This window comes from Phocoena phocoena, chromosome 3, assembly GCF_963924675.1.
Source record: "Phocoena phocoena chromosome 3, mPhoPho1.1, whole genome shotgun sequence".
Lineage (NCBI taxonomy): Eukaryota > Metazoa > Chordata > Mammalia > Artiodactyla > Phocoenidae > Phocoena > Phocoena phocoena.
Genome location: NC_089221.1, coordinates 126,241,900 through 126,260,426, shown reverse-complemented (window position 1 = coordinate 126,260,426; position 18,527 = coordinate 126,241,900). Strand labels below are relative to the sequence as shown.

The 18,527-nt window shown below is 47.1% G+C and overlaps 1 protein-coding gene across 1 annotated transcript in view; it reads right to left on the bottom strand.

The window, feature by feature from the left end:
* AFAP1L1 (actin filament associated protein 1 like 1) overlaps window positions 1-18,527 on the bottom strand; it is a 70,012-nt gene that overhangs the window by 39,939 nt on the left and 11,546 nt on the right. Inside the window, exons 2-5 of the mRNA XM_065873305.1 lie at window positions 4,293-4,421; window positions 3,178-3,261; window positions 2,278-2,375; window positions 1,516-1,624 (exon numbers count right to left, since the gene is read on the bottom strand). Coding sequence (XP_065729377.1) covers window positions 1,516-1,624; window positions 2,278-2,375; window positions 3,178-3,261; window positions 4,293-4,421 — 420 coding nt within the window. The remainder of the gene's footprint in view (window positions 1-1,515; window positions 1,625-2,277; window positions 2,376-3,177; window positions 3,262-4,292; window positions 4,422-18,527) is intronic.

Here is an 18,527-nt window from a genome sequence, read left to right as displayed (position 1 = left end):
ATCCCTGCTGCTCCAGGAGGCAGCTTCTCTGCCCCATCTGAGCTCTCTGGGGACTGGGAGGAGCCTCACTCAGCTGAGGGGCTGGTCCTGGGATTCAGGGCCCAGCAGCACTTCATCCCCTCTTTCTTCCCCGTCCTCAAGTGGATAAAATTAAGTCACCTGCTTCACATAAACAGCTGCTGGCAGTGACATAGACCCAAGACTATCAAGGCTGAAGGAGGGGCATTGATCACCTGGTCCAACCCCACCATTTCAGTAGTTTTGTTCGAACTAGTTTATTAATCATAAAAATAATATACCATAATAGCCTAAAGGTGGAAACACCCAAATGTCCATCAGCTGACAGATGATAAACAAAATGTGGTATATCCGTACTATGGAATATTATTTGTCCATAAAAAGGAAGTACTGATACATGCAATGACATGGATGAACCTTGAAAACACTATGCTAAATAAAATAATCCAGACATAAAAGGCCACATATTGTGTGATTCTATTTAAATGAAATATTCAGATTAGGCAAATCCATAGAGACAGAAAACAGATTGGCTGAGAGAGGAACAGAAAGTGACTGCTTATTGGGTATGGGGTTTCCTTCTGGAGTGATGAAAATGTTTGGGAACTAGATAGTGGTGATGGCTGCACAGCACTGTGAATGCACTAAATGCCACTGACTGGACACTCTAAAATGGTTGGAGTGGTCAATTTTATGTTATGTGTATTTACCACAACATGGTGAAAAGCACAATCAGTACAGAAGAGTATGAAGTGGAAAATACGTTCCCTTTCACCCAGATTTCCCTTTCACCCACCCTTTCACCAGATTCATTTCCTATAGGAAAATACTGTTAAAAGTTTCTCACATATCCTAGAAAAACTGTTAAATGCATGTGCGTGTGAGTACCCTATTTAAAAACAAATGTGATCTTGTTATATGCAGTATTCTCTTTGATTTTTTTCCAATATATATCTTGGGATTCATTTCTGATCAGCACAGACAGACCTATCTTATGTATTTTTTGGTGGTTGGAGAATATTCCACTGTGCTGCTGAATGATAGGAATAACAACACACAAACATCTTCTAGGTTCAACTACACATGCTGCGTCATCCAAAAACCATAATAGAGTTTCTTGTATGTAATGTTAAGTCCCTATACTCAAGCCAGTAGCACTCGTCTGTGGACTTCCATCCTAGTGCATTTATATGTGTGTATCTAGCCCCTCTTTCTTATTTTAAGGGTAGGAGAATAGAGACCCAGAGAGGGGAAGGGGGTTGTCCAAGGTCACACAGAACTGGGACTAGAACCCAAGCCCCTAACCCCCAGGCCATGCCTACCGGCCCACCCAGGCTGTCACTGGAGAAGCCAGGTGCTCTGGTAGCTCCTCCTCAGTAGGTGGGGCATGGCTGAATGGTGCCAGGCTTGGAGCTGCAGCCCCAGCAGAACACACAGGAGCTTCAGGAGATGAGCCTTCTCCTCCGCACGCCCCAGCCCTCAGTGACAAGAACTTACTGTGGGAGCTGATATACTCGGGGGACTTGCCAGGCCCCAGGGGAAGGGCCTCCTCATAGTATTCCTCAGGTGGAGGCCTTTTGGGGAGCGGTGGAGGCAAGTCGGCTGCCTGAAGGAGGACAAAGGAGGTGTGTGAAACCCAGAAGGCCAGGAGAGCAGAGGGGAGCAGGCAGAGTGACAGGGTAGAGACTGGGGGACAGTGAGCTCCTAGAAGGCAGGATGCAGTCTCTGAATATGAAAGGACGTAATGAGTGGTCAACAATTGGTACCATTTATGGTGATGATGATAGTGAATTATGCAGTTGACAGACAATGTTTGATGTGATTTGGGCCCCTTGTCCTAATTCCATGGCACCAAAGGGTAGGAACCCTAGATATGATCCAGACCTTCATTTTTGTAGCTGGAAAACTCAGGCTCAGAGACAGGAAGTGATATGCCACACAGCACAAGGGAGGAGGGCAGAGGCCACCCATCTTGTGACCCAGAGCTTTCCCCATTACTCTTCCTGTGGTACTGAAATCGGAGGTTGGGGTGGGGACGTCCTTTGGGCCTGAAGGGACAGGTCAGTTTACCGCATTATCCCTGCTTGGCACGGGCACAGTGAGCATGTCATGAGTCATTGAAATGTTCTCACAGTGCTTTTTCTGCCCTTGACCACCACACTGAAGAGAGAGACCCCCAGGAGGGTCCCCAGCATTAGCAGGGAGAGCTTCCCTTACCTCCTCCAGAGGAACAGAGGGCCTGAGAGTGTAAGAACTCACGTGTCTCAGAGGTGGGCTCTTGGCTGGCTCAGGGGTGGCTTCTTTGCAGGACTCCCCATCGTCCTCTGTCATGTTTCGAAGGTCGCTCAGGTCACAGTCTATGAAGGGTCAGGCCATTGGGACAGAGAAAGTGGAGGATGAACATGGCAGAGTGAGAAGAGGGCTAGATTTGGGGTCAGGAAGCTCCACCACCTCCTCCATTAGTGACCCTGGTCAAGCGACTTCATCCCTCTTATCTGTAAAGTGGTCACAATGATCCCTGCCTTGTCTAGCTCCCAGTGTTATCGAGAGGATCAAATGGGATAATACTGTTTGGTACAGTGCTTTGGAAACTTTCAAGGGTTATGTAATGAAAGCATAGTGTTTTCCCAAAGTCTGTCAGTCTGTAAGTCCTCTCATCTGACCCATAGCTTTCTCCCTGTGTTGAACAGTGCTGTCTTCCCTCAGGATAGATCCGGGATCACATACACCCTGCACGCAGCACTGCTCAGCTGCTCCCACACCCTTGGCGCCTCTGCTAGTCCTCACAGCTCCATTTACTGCTGAGCTGTGGGACCACTCAACTCACAGACCAGGTAGCTACTAAGATGGATGTCAGCAGCAGATGAGACGACGCCCTATGTGCCAGCCTTCTTTGGACTGCGCATTCATCCCTACCTTTCCTCAAATCTCAGGGATGATTTCCCATAACTGTACGGATTTGTCTAGATTTTCAGACCTGGCAGGGCCCAGAAAGGCAAAGGGACTTTCCCAAAGTGACTCAGTGTTGTAATGTTAGAGCCAGGCCCAGATGCAGGTATTTTCCCGCCCAATCCGGGGACTGTTCCAGAGACTGGGGCAGTGGACACGCACGTGGGGGAAAGGATGGCTTCCAGCGGAGGTCGGGAGAGGGCTGCTTACCAAATTCTTCAAAGAGGGACTCCACAAAGCTGGGCCCGGAATGGAGGTCCGCTGTGTTCACATACAGGTAGGAGACTTCTTTGGCTGTGAGGAAGGAGGAGAGCAGGCCCTCAGTGAGGAGGGAGGGGGCCCGGGACCACTGCTGATGCTGAGGACGGCCAGCTCACCCTGCCCACTTGGACTTCTATCCCACACAGGACACAGCACTCAGGTTACGAAGCATGTGCATAGCCTAAATCATTTCCCTGCTTTCAAACTTTGTTTCCCTTTTTACATTGTTATTGAGGATCTCCTTCTCCAAGTGAAAGGATGCCCAGAGCCCAGTATAGAGAACAGAGTAGAGGGGCTGCTTTGGGGACAGTCGGCAAACTGCTGCCCCTTTCATCCTCCAACAGTCCTGTGAGGGCGGCCGATGACATTGACCCCTTTTGTCGCTGGGAAGTGAGGCTCAGTGTCACCCAGTGGTGACTTCCCCCCATGTCACTCAGACCCCTTCAACCCTGCGGGACACGATACAGCTCATTAGAGTTTCCTGAGCTCTTGATGTACACATATCATTTCCTGGGCTCACTTGAGGTTGGGGAAAAGGCTGGAGCGGATGAGGAGGCTTTGCTGCTGAGTACACAGTGAGGCAGAGAGGCTGTGGGGAATAGGGGGAGAGGCATGAGTAGAGATGGGGGGCAGGTATGCAGCTTATAAAAATGAGGGAGTGTGTGAGTGTGCGTCTGAGTGTAGGAGTGTGTGATGTGTATGTGATGAGTATGTGAGTGTGTTGCATGTGAGAGAGCGTGTGGGGTGTGTTGTGTGCGATGTGTGTTTGTTACTATGTGAGGTCTACGTGAGAGCATGTTTTGTGTGTGTGAGTGTGGTAGCAGTGTGTACACGAGTGTGCGTGGCATGTGTGTTGTGTGAGTTTGTAGAGGGCTGGGGATGGAGGAGGACAAAGAGCACAGTCAGGGCTGTGGTGGAGAAGGGCTGGAGTGGATGGGGACGCTGGCTGAACCATGAGGGGAGGTGAATGCCATGCTGTGCAGTTTGGGCTTCCTCCTGCCAGCAGGCCGTGGGGAGTTACTGAGGGCTCTGGAGGAGCTCTGTGCGGAGTGCTGACGGCTGACCTGGGAGGGGCTGCAGGCTCTGCAGGATGGAGGCCACAGCCATCTTCTTCTCCAGGGTGGTGTCGCTGAGGTACTCATGGTCCAGGAGGCTGAGCAGCCCTGTGAGCTCGGGGAGCAGCTGCTCCAGCACTGAGGAGGAAGGCCCATGGAGCATGGTCACGGCTCTATGTCCAGGATCTGGGCCCGCCCCCACCCTCCAGGACCCAGGGAAGCAGGGGCCAGAGGACGGGGCCCAGGGCAACAGGGAGACCTCAGAGGCCCTCACACAGCTGTCCCAGCGCTGGCCACCAGCCTCCCTGGGGAGAGCTCTGCTCAGTTAACTGTGACGTTTTTCCGGCCTCCCCACTCTGCCTCAGACCTCATTCTGGGCTTGGCCTGAGGACTGAACTTCCCAGGTAGCCTGAGCGGAGGCACTTAGCCCTCTCTTTGTCCCAGCCTGCCCTCTGCTTTGCAGGCCTAGGGGTCCTTCCTCACTGCAGCTCAAGGGTCAGTGCAGGTCCCAGGCAGGAGCCCTGGCTGTCCAGGACACAAGGCAGGAAGGAAGCCTTCCTGTCCCATCAGTCCATACCCTTCAATCTCTGGAACCTTCTGTTTCCGGTGGCTTGACAGGAGCCAAACTAAACATTAACCCTTCCCACCCCTGGCCAAAAACTCTTGTTGCTCTTCTTTTTTCCATGCTACACCAGTGTTTCTCAAACTTAAGTGTATATAGGAATTACCAGGGGATCTTGTCAAAATGCAGATTCTGACTCAGGAGGTCTGGTGTGGGGCCTGAGATTCTGCATTGCTGACAAGCTCCCAGCTAAAACTGATGATGCTGGTCTGAGACCACACAGAACTGCAAAATCTTAGAGCACAGAGTCCTTTAAAAAGACTGGAGCATGCCAAGACCATGATGTCATCAATGTCTCCCTGTCCCAAAGCAGTATCTTGGGACTTGGTTTGCCTTAGAGCTGAAGACCAACTTCTTTACAATAGTAGTATTGTCCTCCTTTGCAACTTGCCAATCACTTGTGCCTAATAATATGAGCTGACGTGTTTTGAATAAGTATTACAAGCTGTGCTAAGTCCTTTCATACTTATTGTCTTATTTAAATCTCATAAATCTCATTATATGGAGGGTACAGCTATGGCTCAGAGAGTTTAAACAACTTCTCCAGCGCCACACAGCCAGCAAAGCTTCAACTGAATCTGGTTCCCTCACTCTATACTTTAAACCATGGCACTAGATCGCTTTGCAGTATTTTATAGGATGCTATCAAGTTTTGAGATTGGTCCGATGATCATGCCCATTTTTTAGGTGAAGAAACCGAGGTTCAGAGAAGATAAGTAACTTGCTTGAAGTTACACAGACAAGCGGAAGAGCCAAGATTTAAGCCCCAGTCTCTTGACTCTCAACTCCACGTGCTTCTCCCCACCAGGGCCCCCCTGAGGAAATGGTGAGACTCTGACTTGCAGCTACAGGTCTGGATGTGTAAGAGGGGCTGTAACATGGTGCATAAGAGAATCAGTCCTGGAGCCAGATTTCCTGGGTTCACGTTCAGGCTCCATTATTCACCAGCTGTGGACCTTTGGCAAGTTACTTAACCTATGACTCAGTTTCCCTCTCTGTAAGGGGATGAAATAACAGCACCGCCTCATAGGGTTGCTGTGAGGATTAATATTGCCATGTGTGGAAACTGCCTTGCCCCGAACATAGTAAATCTTACCGCAAGTCAGCTATGATTACTGTCATTATAGTATCTGCCATGCTGATCTGTGCTGTGAGATGTGAATATCTGTCTCCCTCAGGAAGAGGGAGAGGCCGTGAGGCTCTGGCAAGTGTGAACGGTACTATGAATCTCAGCTTTCTTAGCATCTAGTATGGGGCCTGCTCAGAGTGGGTGCTCTGTGTATGTTAGATGAGAGAGGGAATGGAGAGATGACCACACTAGGACTTCTTTAAAAAATAGAAATTTTATGTACAGAGAGTGGTACTTGTTGGAAAAATGTGATGTCATAATCTCTCTGTGCCATTTCCAACATCACCTCAAATTTGTTGGAAATGAGCTCAAGGCTGATACTGACAGCTACCACCTTGTGGGCTCTCTCTACCTCTGGGCCCTGAGGTAGAGGCTTTCCACACCATGTTTCATCTCATCCCCCCTACATGCCTGTGAATAGGTCCTACTGGGACACCTGTTTTCTAGGAGATGACTTTGAGGCTGAGGGAAGCTGTGGGACAGTTGCACAGCTTGAAAGAGGAGGAGCCAGGCTGATCTTAAGTTTGCGTGATTCCTGGAGCTGCTGTGTTGTACACCTCCAGGCCTCACTCCAGCGCCCACGTGAGGGGCCTCGAGGCCCTGCTCCCTCCAGGGCCGGAGCTCCTGTGGTGCCACTGGGCGAGGGTTCTGGAGGGACAGAGCTCTCTCTTTGAAGTAGGAAATCATTTAAAATCATTTCAGCCAAGTTTTATCTGTTTTGGAGGAAATCTTTTCAAATGGAAACACAAACCTCTCTGGCACCAACAGACACACCAAAAGTCAGTTAACTGTATTCCAAAATATGTCCTGATTCACTCTAATTATGTGCCAGTCTGGCCACTTGGGGGAATTAGAAAATGAGTAAGATATTGTTCCAGTGGCATTCTCTCTCTCTCTCTCTCTCTCTCTCTCTCTCTCTCTCTCTCTCTCTCTCGTGGCCTGCAGCCATGGTTCATGTTTGAAAATCCATGACGCTGCCCTGCTATCATTTACGAGTGTCAAGGCTATAGGATGCAGTGGCCATTTATCTCTCTAACCAGTGGCTCTGAAACTTTCTGGCCTCAGAATTCCTTTACACTTTTAACAATTATTGATGACCCCCAAAGAGCTTTTGTTTTGTGGGGGTTATATCTATCAGTATTGAGTTTATTAACACTTAAAACTGAGAAAAACTTAAAACACAAAAGTATATAGTCACACATTCCATTAACCTTCAGAGCTACCACATCATCACACATCATATAACCTTTGGAAAACTCTACTGTGTACCCGTAAGTCAATGAGAGTGAAGAGGGCATATAAGGTCTTAGTACCATATAAAAGTAGGTTTGACCTTGGGGACCCCCCAAAGCATCCCTATCCCCAGCCACACCTTTCTGAGAATTGCTGTCCTTCAATAAATGACCTCAGATTGCTAAGCTTTTTGTATTCCTTACATCAGTCAGTCTGTCTGTCTGTCTTTCCCTCCCTCCCTCCCTCCCTGCTACCCTTCCTTTATTTCTTTTTTTTGGCTGTGAGGTTCCAAGGATTTCTTGCTGCTCTCAGCAAGTGCCTTGTGGGCAACATTCTGGCTTCTAAAAGCTCTCCTGCTTCTAAAGTAAGAACAATTAGTTTCTGATTGAGTTCTCTGCATTTAAAAACATGAGTCTTAGTACCCAAGCTTTGTAACACCTTTGTTTGTTGTTGTTTTTCCTGGTCCTTGGTGGGATTCCTGACATGGGCCCTTGACTTCTAAGTGTTTTTCATTTAACCGAGTTGTGATCACAAAAGTCCAAACAGAGCAAAGGAGGGAGCTGAGTAATCTGGGAGAAGCACATGGGGAGTCAGGAGCTGCCTGGTCCTAGTGGCACTGGTTTCTGCAGCCTGGGAACTGGCAGGCAGCAGGTGGCAGCAGGAGAGTTACATAGCGATTCTAAAGTACAGTTGGCAGAGGGAGTGTGAGCCCTGGGAGAAAGCTCAGCTTGTAGCATTAATGGGCAAGAATCCTTCCTTGAGCTGAGCAGTTACCATTGTGCTGGGCAGTTAATGCACATTATCTCATTTAATCTTCACAAACCACACAAGTCTCTCTATCTATGTTCTAAGCGGGAGGAAACGGAGGCTTAGAGAAGTGAGGTCACCCAGCCAGTAAGCTGTAAGGCCAGGCTCTCTGACTTCAAAGCTTGCACCCCTGTGCCTGAATCCTCCACCAGAGGACTTAGGCTCAGAGAAGGGGAGGCCAGGTGGAACAGGGAGGAGGCGGGTGGTCCCTCAAAGCCTACCAGCTGAGCTGGGTCATGACTTCACTGGGGCTCCTGACCTGGAGGTTCTCTCACTGGATGGATTAGAGACCCTTATTGTGGGGCTGAAATCCTGCTCAGTGGGCCTTTCTCCACTGGGCCCATTGAATTTTAGAGCCCTAAGTGTGTAGATCTCAGAGAAGAAAAACAAGTGACTCAAAGCTTATACCCAACTTACCAGCGGAATGTCATCCCAGGGAGAAACTTATACATCATGGTTAAAAGAAAGCTTCCAGCCAGCGCTCCACTCTTTAAAGACAATACAGAACTCTCCAGCTAGCTTTCAGGTGTGGTGAATACAGATGTGCCTTTGATGGCTTCTTCGTCTTTAACACCAGAGAATTCAAACCACAGGGATTTAAACCATCAAAGAATTTAATTTGGAGAGAAATCATATGCACATAATGATGTAATGCTTATGACAAATGGTCATACCCTCTCCCGGGGGTTTGCTGGAAGTGCAGATTCCTGGGCCTCCTATCTGAGAGTCTGATTCAGTAGGCCCTGTACTGGGACCCAGGAATCTGCATTTTAATGAGTCCTCCAGGTGATTCCAAGGTTCAACCTCTGAAAAATACTCCACCAGAAAACATACTAGAGGGCATGTCTGTGAACATAAAGAATGTGGGAAGACCTCCCTCATTCCTTAAAAAATTATCATTAGCTATCCCCTTCTGAAATAACTGAGAGTCAAGGTAGGAATAAGAGCCCCTACAGAAGATTGCAACTAGCTGGAACGTGGAGTCTTGCTTAGAGGAGCACAGTGATTAGGGCTTTGGGGTGAGACATCTGTGAATTGGAATTCTTGTGCTGCCATTTCCGAGCTATACAAAGATGGGCACATTAGAGAAGTCTGAGCCATGGTTTTCTCATCTGTAAAGTGAGAATAGGATCCCAATCTCCTAGGCTGGGAGAACTAGGTAAGGTCATGCTTGTAAAGCACTCTTTGGTGCTGTGCCTGGAGCCAGCACTCATCAACGAGGCCATATTATTGTTGTTGTTGCTGCTTCCTAATATTCCCCAGAACTATGCAAACTCCGGAGTATTGACCAGATAGTATTTAGCGACAGATTTGCTATAGTTGTTGTAACAGACTTTACAAGGGCACGTCTTAATCTGTGTTTCAATCATAGTAGATGCCCAACAAGCATCTATTCGTTGAACACAGTATTTTGATGACCTAGTCCAACCCTCTAATTTTAAAGATGTGGAAAGTGAGGGTTCAAGAGGTTATTTGACTTAGCGACGGTCACGCAACTAATTGAAAATGAGTATCTAGTGTTAAATTTACCCTAGGCTTGATGCTTAGATAAGTCACAGAAGAGTGGCTGAGAGCACAGGCTGTGCACAATCCGGGTCCCCCTCCCAGCTCTGCCATTTTCCGCTGTGGGGAAATATCTTAACTTTCCTTAGCGTCCAGTTCTTCATCTGTAAACAGTGGGGGTAAAACAGTAGCTGCTGCACATGGTCACTGGAGAGATGAAATAAAAAGATACATATGGTGCTCAGCGCACTCAACGGTGTTCCCTTCATTTGTATGTAATCCCCCAGCAGATTCAGGTGTGGTGCTAGGCACAAGGGAGGGGGGTTCCTGGGGCAAGAGGACATTGTGGGACTCTATAAGCCCCACCACGTGGACTGTTCACAGCCCTGGGCCTGACACTGAGCACAGGTGGTTATGGTGGTTGGAGGTGGTAGGGCACTATTCCTCAGAGTGCTCCTATCCCAGGGGCCCCCTCCATGCCACATGGAGGGACAGCATCTTCCAGTTGGAGGGGCAATAATGCAACCCAGAATCCTGTCCCTGCCATCCCCAGTCAGGAAAAATCTCCTTCACCAATTCCTACCCCACCCCCCTCCCACCTTTGCTCCTGGTCCAGGTCATCTCTGCTCTCTGCGGGCAGATAAGGGCATCAGGACAGGGCTGCCTGTTATGACTAGATTTTATTTAGAACCATGAATACATTTCACGGATCTTGTTTAGTTTAGTTGAGCCTTAGGGAGGTACAGTGAATTCCAGTGAGGAAAAACCAGGAAGAAATGGTCTAATCACTGTTTATAAGTCTTCACTCTTTTACCAAGTGGGATAGACAGGCACAGAAACCCAAGAGGGGTGATAGTTGTTCTCTGGGATGCAAAAAAGTTTGCCAAATAAAATTAGAAACCTACTTAAAAATATATCTAAGATTAGTCCACTCTGTGAGTATTGTTCCTGGTGAATACCCAGCTTAAGACTAAGATCAGTTTTCTCTCTGCTCCTCCACCCTCCCCACCTAAGTGAAATCAACATGAGGTGGTAGAGAGCAGAAATTTAAGCCACAGACAAAAAGCACTGCCACTTGTTCTCAGGATCGCATCCCTGGTGCCGCCTAAGTGAAACCTTTAAGCAAAAGGCCTTCATCACAGCCAGTATGGGTTCTAGTGCAGGGAAGGTCAGATTTATTTAGAGATCTCAAAGGTAATAAGTCTAATTTCCATGACAAAAGTCAAGTGAATAATTCATCTTCAGCAAACCACAAGAATAATAAACCCTGTTTGGGCTCCTACCAAGCTAGCCTGTGGGCACTTTGACTTGTGATCTCATGCCTGGGCACCTTTTAGTCTCTGGAATTCACAAAATTTCTTGGAAACAGCTTGCAAGTTACAATTTTTTTTTTTTTTTTTTTTTTTTTTTTTTGCGGTACACGGGCCTCTCACTGTTGTGGCCTCTCCCATTGTGGAGCACAGGCTCAGCGGCCATGGCTCCTGGGCCCAGCCGCTCTGCGTCATGTGGGATCTTCCAGGACCGGGGCATGAACCCGTGTCCCCTGCATCGGCAGGCGGACTCTCAACCACTGCACCACCAGGGAAGCCCGCAAGTTACAATTTCATTAAATGCAAAGCAGTAGGAGGAAACCAATTTCTCTTTTCCCCATTTCACTACTTGACAAGCCTCTTTAGGACAAAGATAACTCATCCTTCTTTGTTATCAGAGTCAGAGAAAATGCAACCAGCATGATTTAAAAATGGAAATAGGAAGAGTTGTCAGAATATGGTTTTATGAAGGATATACAATTTTTCTTTTGGTTCACTCAAATTTCCTTTCTCATTTCCCAACTGCAAAATAACCCAGTTTCCATCTCATAAGGGCTCCTTACCTGGAGAAAGAACCAGTGCATTACTTAAAAAATTTTTGATAATGATTTTAGAGATGACTTTTAGTATATTGTTTAAACAAGCTAGCACATTAATGAGGTATGACCTATTATAGCACTGGGGCGGTAACTCACCTTGGAAAGGAAAGCAGTGTGTGGTCTCAATAGATGGGTAGGAGGAAGGAAGGAAAAAGGAGCCTTTTCTGTGGCTTCCAACCCTGCAGGCCCTTCCAGACAGACCTCCCTCCAGGCTGCTTTATGCTATGTTCCTCAGCCTCTTAACCCCAGGTCTTTGCATATGCTGTTCCCTCTTCCTGTCAGAATTCCCTTCTGCTAACCAGTAATGGCCCCCTTCAGTCCTCTACTCACTCGTGACTTCCTCATGGAAACCTTCCCTGTCCTCTTGACCACATACATTCCCTCTATTTTATGCTGACATAGCATCACTCTCCCTGTGGTACTTATCATGGTGAAATGTTATACTTTTCACTGGTCCTCCGGATCCCTGGATGCAAAACCCATGGATGCAGGACCCATGGGACTGACTGTGAGGGACTTGAGCATCCGAGGATTTTGGTAGCTGCGAGGGTCCTGGAACCAGTTCCCTGCAGATACCAAAGGATGGCTGTATTTAAGTATGTATTTCTCTGATTAACATCAGTTTCTGCCACTTGAGCCTTAACTCCTTGAGGGTAGGAATAGTGCCAACGTTTTCTGGTGGCTGACACAGAATAAGTGCTTAAGTATTTGTGGAATGAGTGAATTCTTGAAGCAAAGTTTTCCTAAGACTTGATAAAGTCTAACAGCTGGTTAATGTGATTTTAAAACCATGTCTGTCCTCATGGTGACTCAGGATAGTAAGAAGATGCTCGAAAAAAAACAAAAAAAACACAGGTAACAAAAAGCCCCAGGGCACAAAAGGGAGCAGAAGCCCAATTTCTCACGTGGCTAAGCTTCTCAAACCCTATTTGGTTGAACTTGTATCCCTTGTGTGAATATGGCTGCCAGTTGGTTTACTGATGGGTATTTTGTAATTGGTGGATTTTAACCCTAAAAAATAAATGATAATAATTAACATTAATATATGAACTACTTGAGTTCAAGTGTTGTTCCCCATTTTCTAGGTGTGCACCTTTGGGACACGTATATAACCACCCGATGCACATCGTTGGTGACCTATGAGCATATCTGCCTCAGCAGTGGGAATGGGCCCTAGTACATGAGAATGTGCCTTAAAGTGTGTCTGGCACATAGTAAGTACTGAATAAATATTAGGTATTTGCATTACTCTTCCTTTACTATTATATGTCATACCTTGCTTTAAGAGATTTACATGTGTTATTTGCATAATTTAATTATTAATGAAATCCATAATTCTTACAGGTGTGGGGACTGAGGAATGCAGAATGGGAAGACTACTGAGGCTACTTAGAGATGCCTCTCCCAGTGCTCCTTCAGGATGCTGCTTCCATCTATATTAAGCCCTGGGTTAACTCTGCAGAGAGGCCCCCAGTCACACAGGTGAGGCTGGTGGAATTGCCCCTTCACTTCGTGGGTACAGAAATCTCTCCTTCCCCTGCCCACAGTCTCTTCCAAGTTACTGCAGATCTACCCATCTAGGGCCATGGAGATGTTTCACTTCCTTCCTCTGAATTTACAAGCACTTCTCTGAGTCCAAATGAAGGCCAAACAGTGGGCAGGACGTTGGAGGGGACCTCACTGGTTGGACTAGCATTGTTGATCACTAAAACAAACACTTCCTGTTGTCCCAGAGCATACAGGGAAGACCATGGTTCATGTGGGCTGGAAAAGAATGAAAAAGGAGCAGCAAAGAAACCCAGCTGCAAAGCCACTGCCTTGTGCTGACTGCTTTCCAGGAGTTAAATATAGCTTCTGTGTGAGGGAGGCAGAGGGGGTGGCCAGGTCACTTTGAAAGGCTTTTGTGTGTGTTAATTACAGCTTATGCAGGAAACTGAATATCCTTCATGCTGAAGAAAATAGTACAGTTTGACTCCCTGGGAGAGAAACCCAGAATCCTGAGGGAAGTGGTAAAGAAGAGTGGAAGATTTGGGGTATGGTAGGAGAGTATCTGGTTTGGGTTCTGACTCCTCCTACTTGCTAGTGTGGAATCTGGGGTAAGTCAGCCCCTCTGAGCATCATTTTCCTCTTCTGTTAAGAAGGGATTTAGAATCCCCATGTGCAGGTTTGTGGGAGGGGAAACGGGGAATGGTGCGGTAAGAGTTTGTAAACCGTAGGGATTTTTACTGGGGGTGGATGCGTTCCTCTGTAGCACAATTCTCTGATGTACTCGTTTCAGGAAGACAGGGAGGCAAGAGGTCAGGGAGGTTGCAGGTCAGTGGGGAAGCAGGTTGTGGGGATGTTTTGGGGTGACTCACTTCCTGGGAGTCAGGCCAGGGTGACAGGCTCAGGGAAACACCCTGCATCTTAATGGCCTTTTGAGCAGCAGCTCTGCCCAGGTCTTGTCATCCACCAGGACACCTCTCATTCTGGACACCTTGTTTCTCAGCCCTGGGCGGCCAGGGAAGCGGTAGCTCCCTCTCATCAAGACATTTCCAGACAGGAGGGGGTGGGGCAAGCCACCGACTTCCGAGGAAATAACTTTTGGCTGTGGGACTGGGCTCTCCCAGAATTGTTCCTTTGTGTGCAGATTCCTCCCTGTTGAGCTCACAAAGGAAATGGTTCCAGGAGGAAGTGGAAAACTGTGACACACCTGCTCAGGCCTCACACACAAGATGGCAGCTGTTTCCATTTGCGGCAGTCGCTATCATCTCCTTCACTAAAAGGAGTGGCCTGGGATACCCAATGATAAAGGCAGGTCGTGTTTTTGAGCTCTTAAGTGATGTTCCAGATGTTATGCTAAGCATTTTGCATGGACTGCCTCATTTAATTCTCATAATGGCCCTGTGAGGTAGTTGCTGTTCTTCACCCTCTGTTTTACACATGAACCAAATGAGGCTCAGAGAGGCACAGTTGTTTGTCTAAAGGCACATGGCAAGCAGAACCAAGATTCAAACCTAGACCTAAGTCTAAGGCCTAAACGTCCAGCTGCTGCATCATAATTCCTTCTTGCCCGCCTTCGAACAGCGGTTCCCTACCTCCAAAGCTTGATGGAACCAGCAGTGAGTCCCTCACAACCACTCCCCACTGGTGCCCATTCATAGGATGGGTGCCTGGTCTGAAGCCTAGATGGGGCTGGGCTTTCTGCTTCTGAGAAGTTTGAGTTTGAGGACCCATCCCACCAATAGTCTGGGACAGACATTGAAGATGTCTGGCTAGGGGTTTGCGAATAGTGCACATAATAATAAAGATATCCAAGGATGGCAGTGAACATTTATTGAACACTTCTTACAATCTGGGCTCTGGGCCTAACACTTTTATTTCTTTTTATAAATTAGGACTTCATGTGGACAAAACTTGGGTTAATCCTAATCCTTGCTTCATGAGACACTCATCATTGGTCCATGCATGCTCCACTTTTATTTAGTTATTTATTTATGTAATCAGTTATTTTTGCTAATGTAGTAAGTACCCACAAATCTACCATGCAAAGCAAAAGCCTGAATCCAGATGTTATCATACATCTAACTATGATCCCATGCTTCTGCTTCCCTCTCCAACCTAACTGCCATCCTGAATGCTATATTCAACACATCCTTGCTTTCCCTTGTAGATTGCAACTAGATATACCCATACAAAATTTTAGTTGCTTTAAACTTTATTAAAAGGGCATAATGCTATAGGTAATCTTTTGTGACTTTTTTCTTTACCATGATACTGCTAGGGTTTATCCATAGCATTGCCTGTCACTGTGTTCATTCATTGTGCTGTATGATATTCCACTGCGGGAAGATTCTCCATGACTAACACTCTGTGCCTATTACGTCATTTAATCTCTGCAACAACCCCACGTGGTAGGAGCTCTTCTTATCACAGTTTTACTGACAAGAAACTCTGAGCCCTAGAGAGTCTAAAGAACTTGCTGGAGGTCATAGGTGCCAGGTTTGCATCTTTCTGGCCCCCACTGTATGCTGTGTTTTGGTGTAGAGGAGAAAGCACAGGAACTAGAGCCAAAAGCCCTGGGCTCAAGGTCCAGCTCCACACTTACTGGCATTGTAGCCTTGGGCAAGTTGCCTCATGCCTCTGAGCCTCAATTTCCTCAACATTGAAGTGAGGTGATGGTAACTGCCCTATCTACCTCTCAGGCCTGTTGTGAGACTCAAATCTTACAATGTCTGTGAAAAGTGACAGCACTCTGTAAACTGAAGTTTTGTAAATCGGTACATTGTGATTAATGATCTATGTGCCATCTGCTCCCCTCCACAACAGTCAAACAAAAATAACCTGTGTAGGATTCAAGAGATGAGACTGAACAACTTCCCTATTCAGAAAGGCAAGGATTAGGTTGACAATCAGCCCACAGAAGTCTTAGTGTGATTAAAGAATCAGAAAATTGTCAGTAGAGGCCTCAGGCTGCACTAATGGGAATGGAGTATGTATTTATCTTTGTTCTGTTCAATGGAGTTTAAAAAAATATTACTTTTTTTTTTTTTTTTTTTTTTACTATTTCTTACCTATTTTCAATATCTGAGGCCCTACCCCATTACTCTTTGCTTGTGGTGTTTCCTCTGCATGGCTTGTTCTCCAACCACTATCCCCTATTAGCTGTGTGACCCTGGGCAAATTACTTCACTTCTCTGTGTCACCTCATCTGAATAATGGGGATAATAACAATACCTACACCTTATGGGGCTGCCATGAAGATCCAGTGAGGTGTTATATGGACTGTTTAGAACAGTTCCTGACACATACAGAATTGACTATTGTTATTATTTAAAATCTCCCCTACTCCCCCGAGAGTGCCCACTTATGTTTTGACAATTGGTTTAGAGGCCACTTCCTCCAGGAGGCCCGTCCTGCCTTCCTGCACAGGTAAGGTCACCCAGTTATAGCCTCCAGAGCAGACAATTTGTTCATCTTCCTCCATTAAAGTGTGAACAGTGAGAGTAGAGATGATGCCTGATTTAATATCTGCCACCGCTGCCCAGTGCCCAGTACCGTCATGGGCACACAGCAGGTGCACTGCAGAGGGATTAACTAACAGCCTGAATTCAGAGGAACAACCACAGATGAAGGAGGGTGCTGTTAATCCTGTCTATGACAACCATCTCCAAGAGCAGAAGGGCTCATGGGGATGGGGGAAGAGGGAAGGTGGGGCAGACTTGTTCTCTGGGGCTCTGGAGGGCGGTCCTGGAACAGTGGTGGCCGCTTAAGACCATATTATTAGGTTCTCTGTATATAGGAACTCTCCAGAAGTCTGAACTAAGAAGAGAGCCAGGTGGGCTGAGCCCAGGTGGACGGTGCCTTGGCAGGAATGTGGGGGTGTGTTAGTCGGTGGGTAACTGTGACACTGGGTGACTGGGGTGAGAAACATGCAGAATCACACCTGGGATTTGTCCTCCCTAGCCCAGCGACCCGAGGCAGGTGACATCAGTTTTCTCATCTGTGAAGCAGAGGTAAGGAGAGCAGTCATGTCAGAAGGTTGTGGTGAGCAGAAAGGGAGATAATGTATGAAAAGTGTTAAGCTCTGTGCCAAGCACATATGAAACCTTTTGCAAAGGTTGGTTATTACTATTAATGTTGTTGCTGTTGCTAGGAATCACAGGGGAGTCAAGCATTACCCAGAGGTTAGTCTAGACATTCTAGATGGGAGGCCAAATGTTAGGCTCAGAATGGCCACCTTGACTGCTGCCCAGGTAGAAGGTCCACCCTCTTCCCTCTCTTCCTTCCTTCGCCTTGCCTGCAAAAGCCTTCCAGTGGTGACCTTGGGTTATGTTCTGGGCCAGGTCCCTGTGAATGCAGCCCACAGAGAGCCCAGCCACCCTGGGCAGGCTTTGGGAGATGCCTAGGGTGTTTCCTGCCTCTAGGGCTGGGGGTGGGATCAAGAAAATGATGGTTGAAGGTCCTGGGAAAGAATGTCTTGAGTCTTAAAGAACCCCAGACAGATGTCTCCTTTGCTCTCCCATTAGATCAACAATTCTATACGCTTAACTCTATTTGAAAATGGACAGAGTGTGAAGTTTTATGTTTCCCTGTTCTTAACTTAAACTTGAAGGTGAGTTAATCTTACACAATTTGCTGCTCACCTGCAGTATTTGCTGTAGTTCCTAACTGGTCTCCTCTCTTCAGTCTCTCCCTTTCTACTCTGATGTGAGCTTTCATTGCCCCCAAATGGCAACACAGCATAACCCCCTCCTGCTTGTACCTTGTCAATAGCTCCCCAGGGCCCAGACACCAGTTTCCTTTGTGACTCAGATGATGAAAGATCTTCACATGCTCCCTGTACTCGCTGTGGTTTATCATCATTCCCTCTGTAATTCCATCCCTTCCCAGGATGGGCAGGCAAGAAGTGAAAGGGAAAGCATCAGAGAGAGAACTTGGAATCCATTCTGATTTTTTAAGAAAGGCGATCATTTGTAGACCTGTAGTTTAAGCTTTTTTTTTTTTAATTGTATGCTTCCTGCATGCTGAGTGCTTTTCTTGCACAAATCCAATTATCCCCCATAGTAGACAGGAGATTGTTATCTCCATTTTTAGTTGAAGAAACTGAGACTTGGGATTAAGTGGAAGAAGTAGAGCTGGGATTCAAACCCTGGCAACCTGACACTGCAGCCAGTGCACTCAGCTCCCACATTATGCTGCCTCTATTATTAGTTACCAATCACACTCTCAGTTATGGACCTGGATGATAAGGCCCTACTTGAGTCTCCATTTTACCTCTACCTGCTTCTCTGGGCTGTAAGCATGCTGACCCTGAGCATGGCTTCTGTGCCTCTCTTCTTTCTACTCTGCCATTTTCTCCACCTGGAATGCCGTCCCCCCAGTGTTTCTGAGGTTCCTGGCTAGAAAGTGTCCCTTGAGTCTTCTGGGCCTTTATTTATTCTGTTTGATGGACACTGGCCAGATATGACCTCATGTCACAGGAATTGGTGACAGAGTCTTAGTTTCTCTGCCTCACTAGGAGATTTGGAGGTGCAGGGACCCTACGCTTCCCCTGTTACT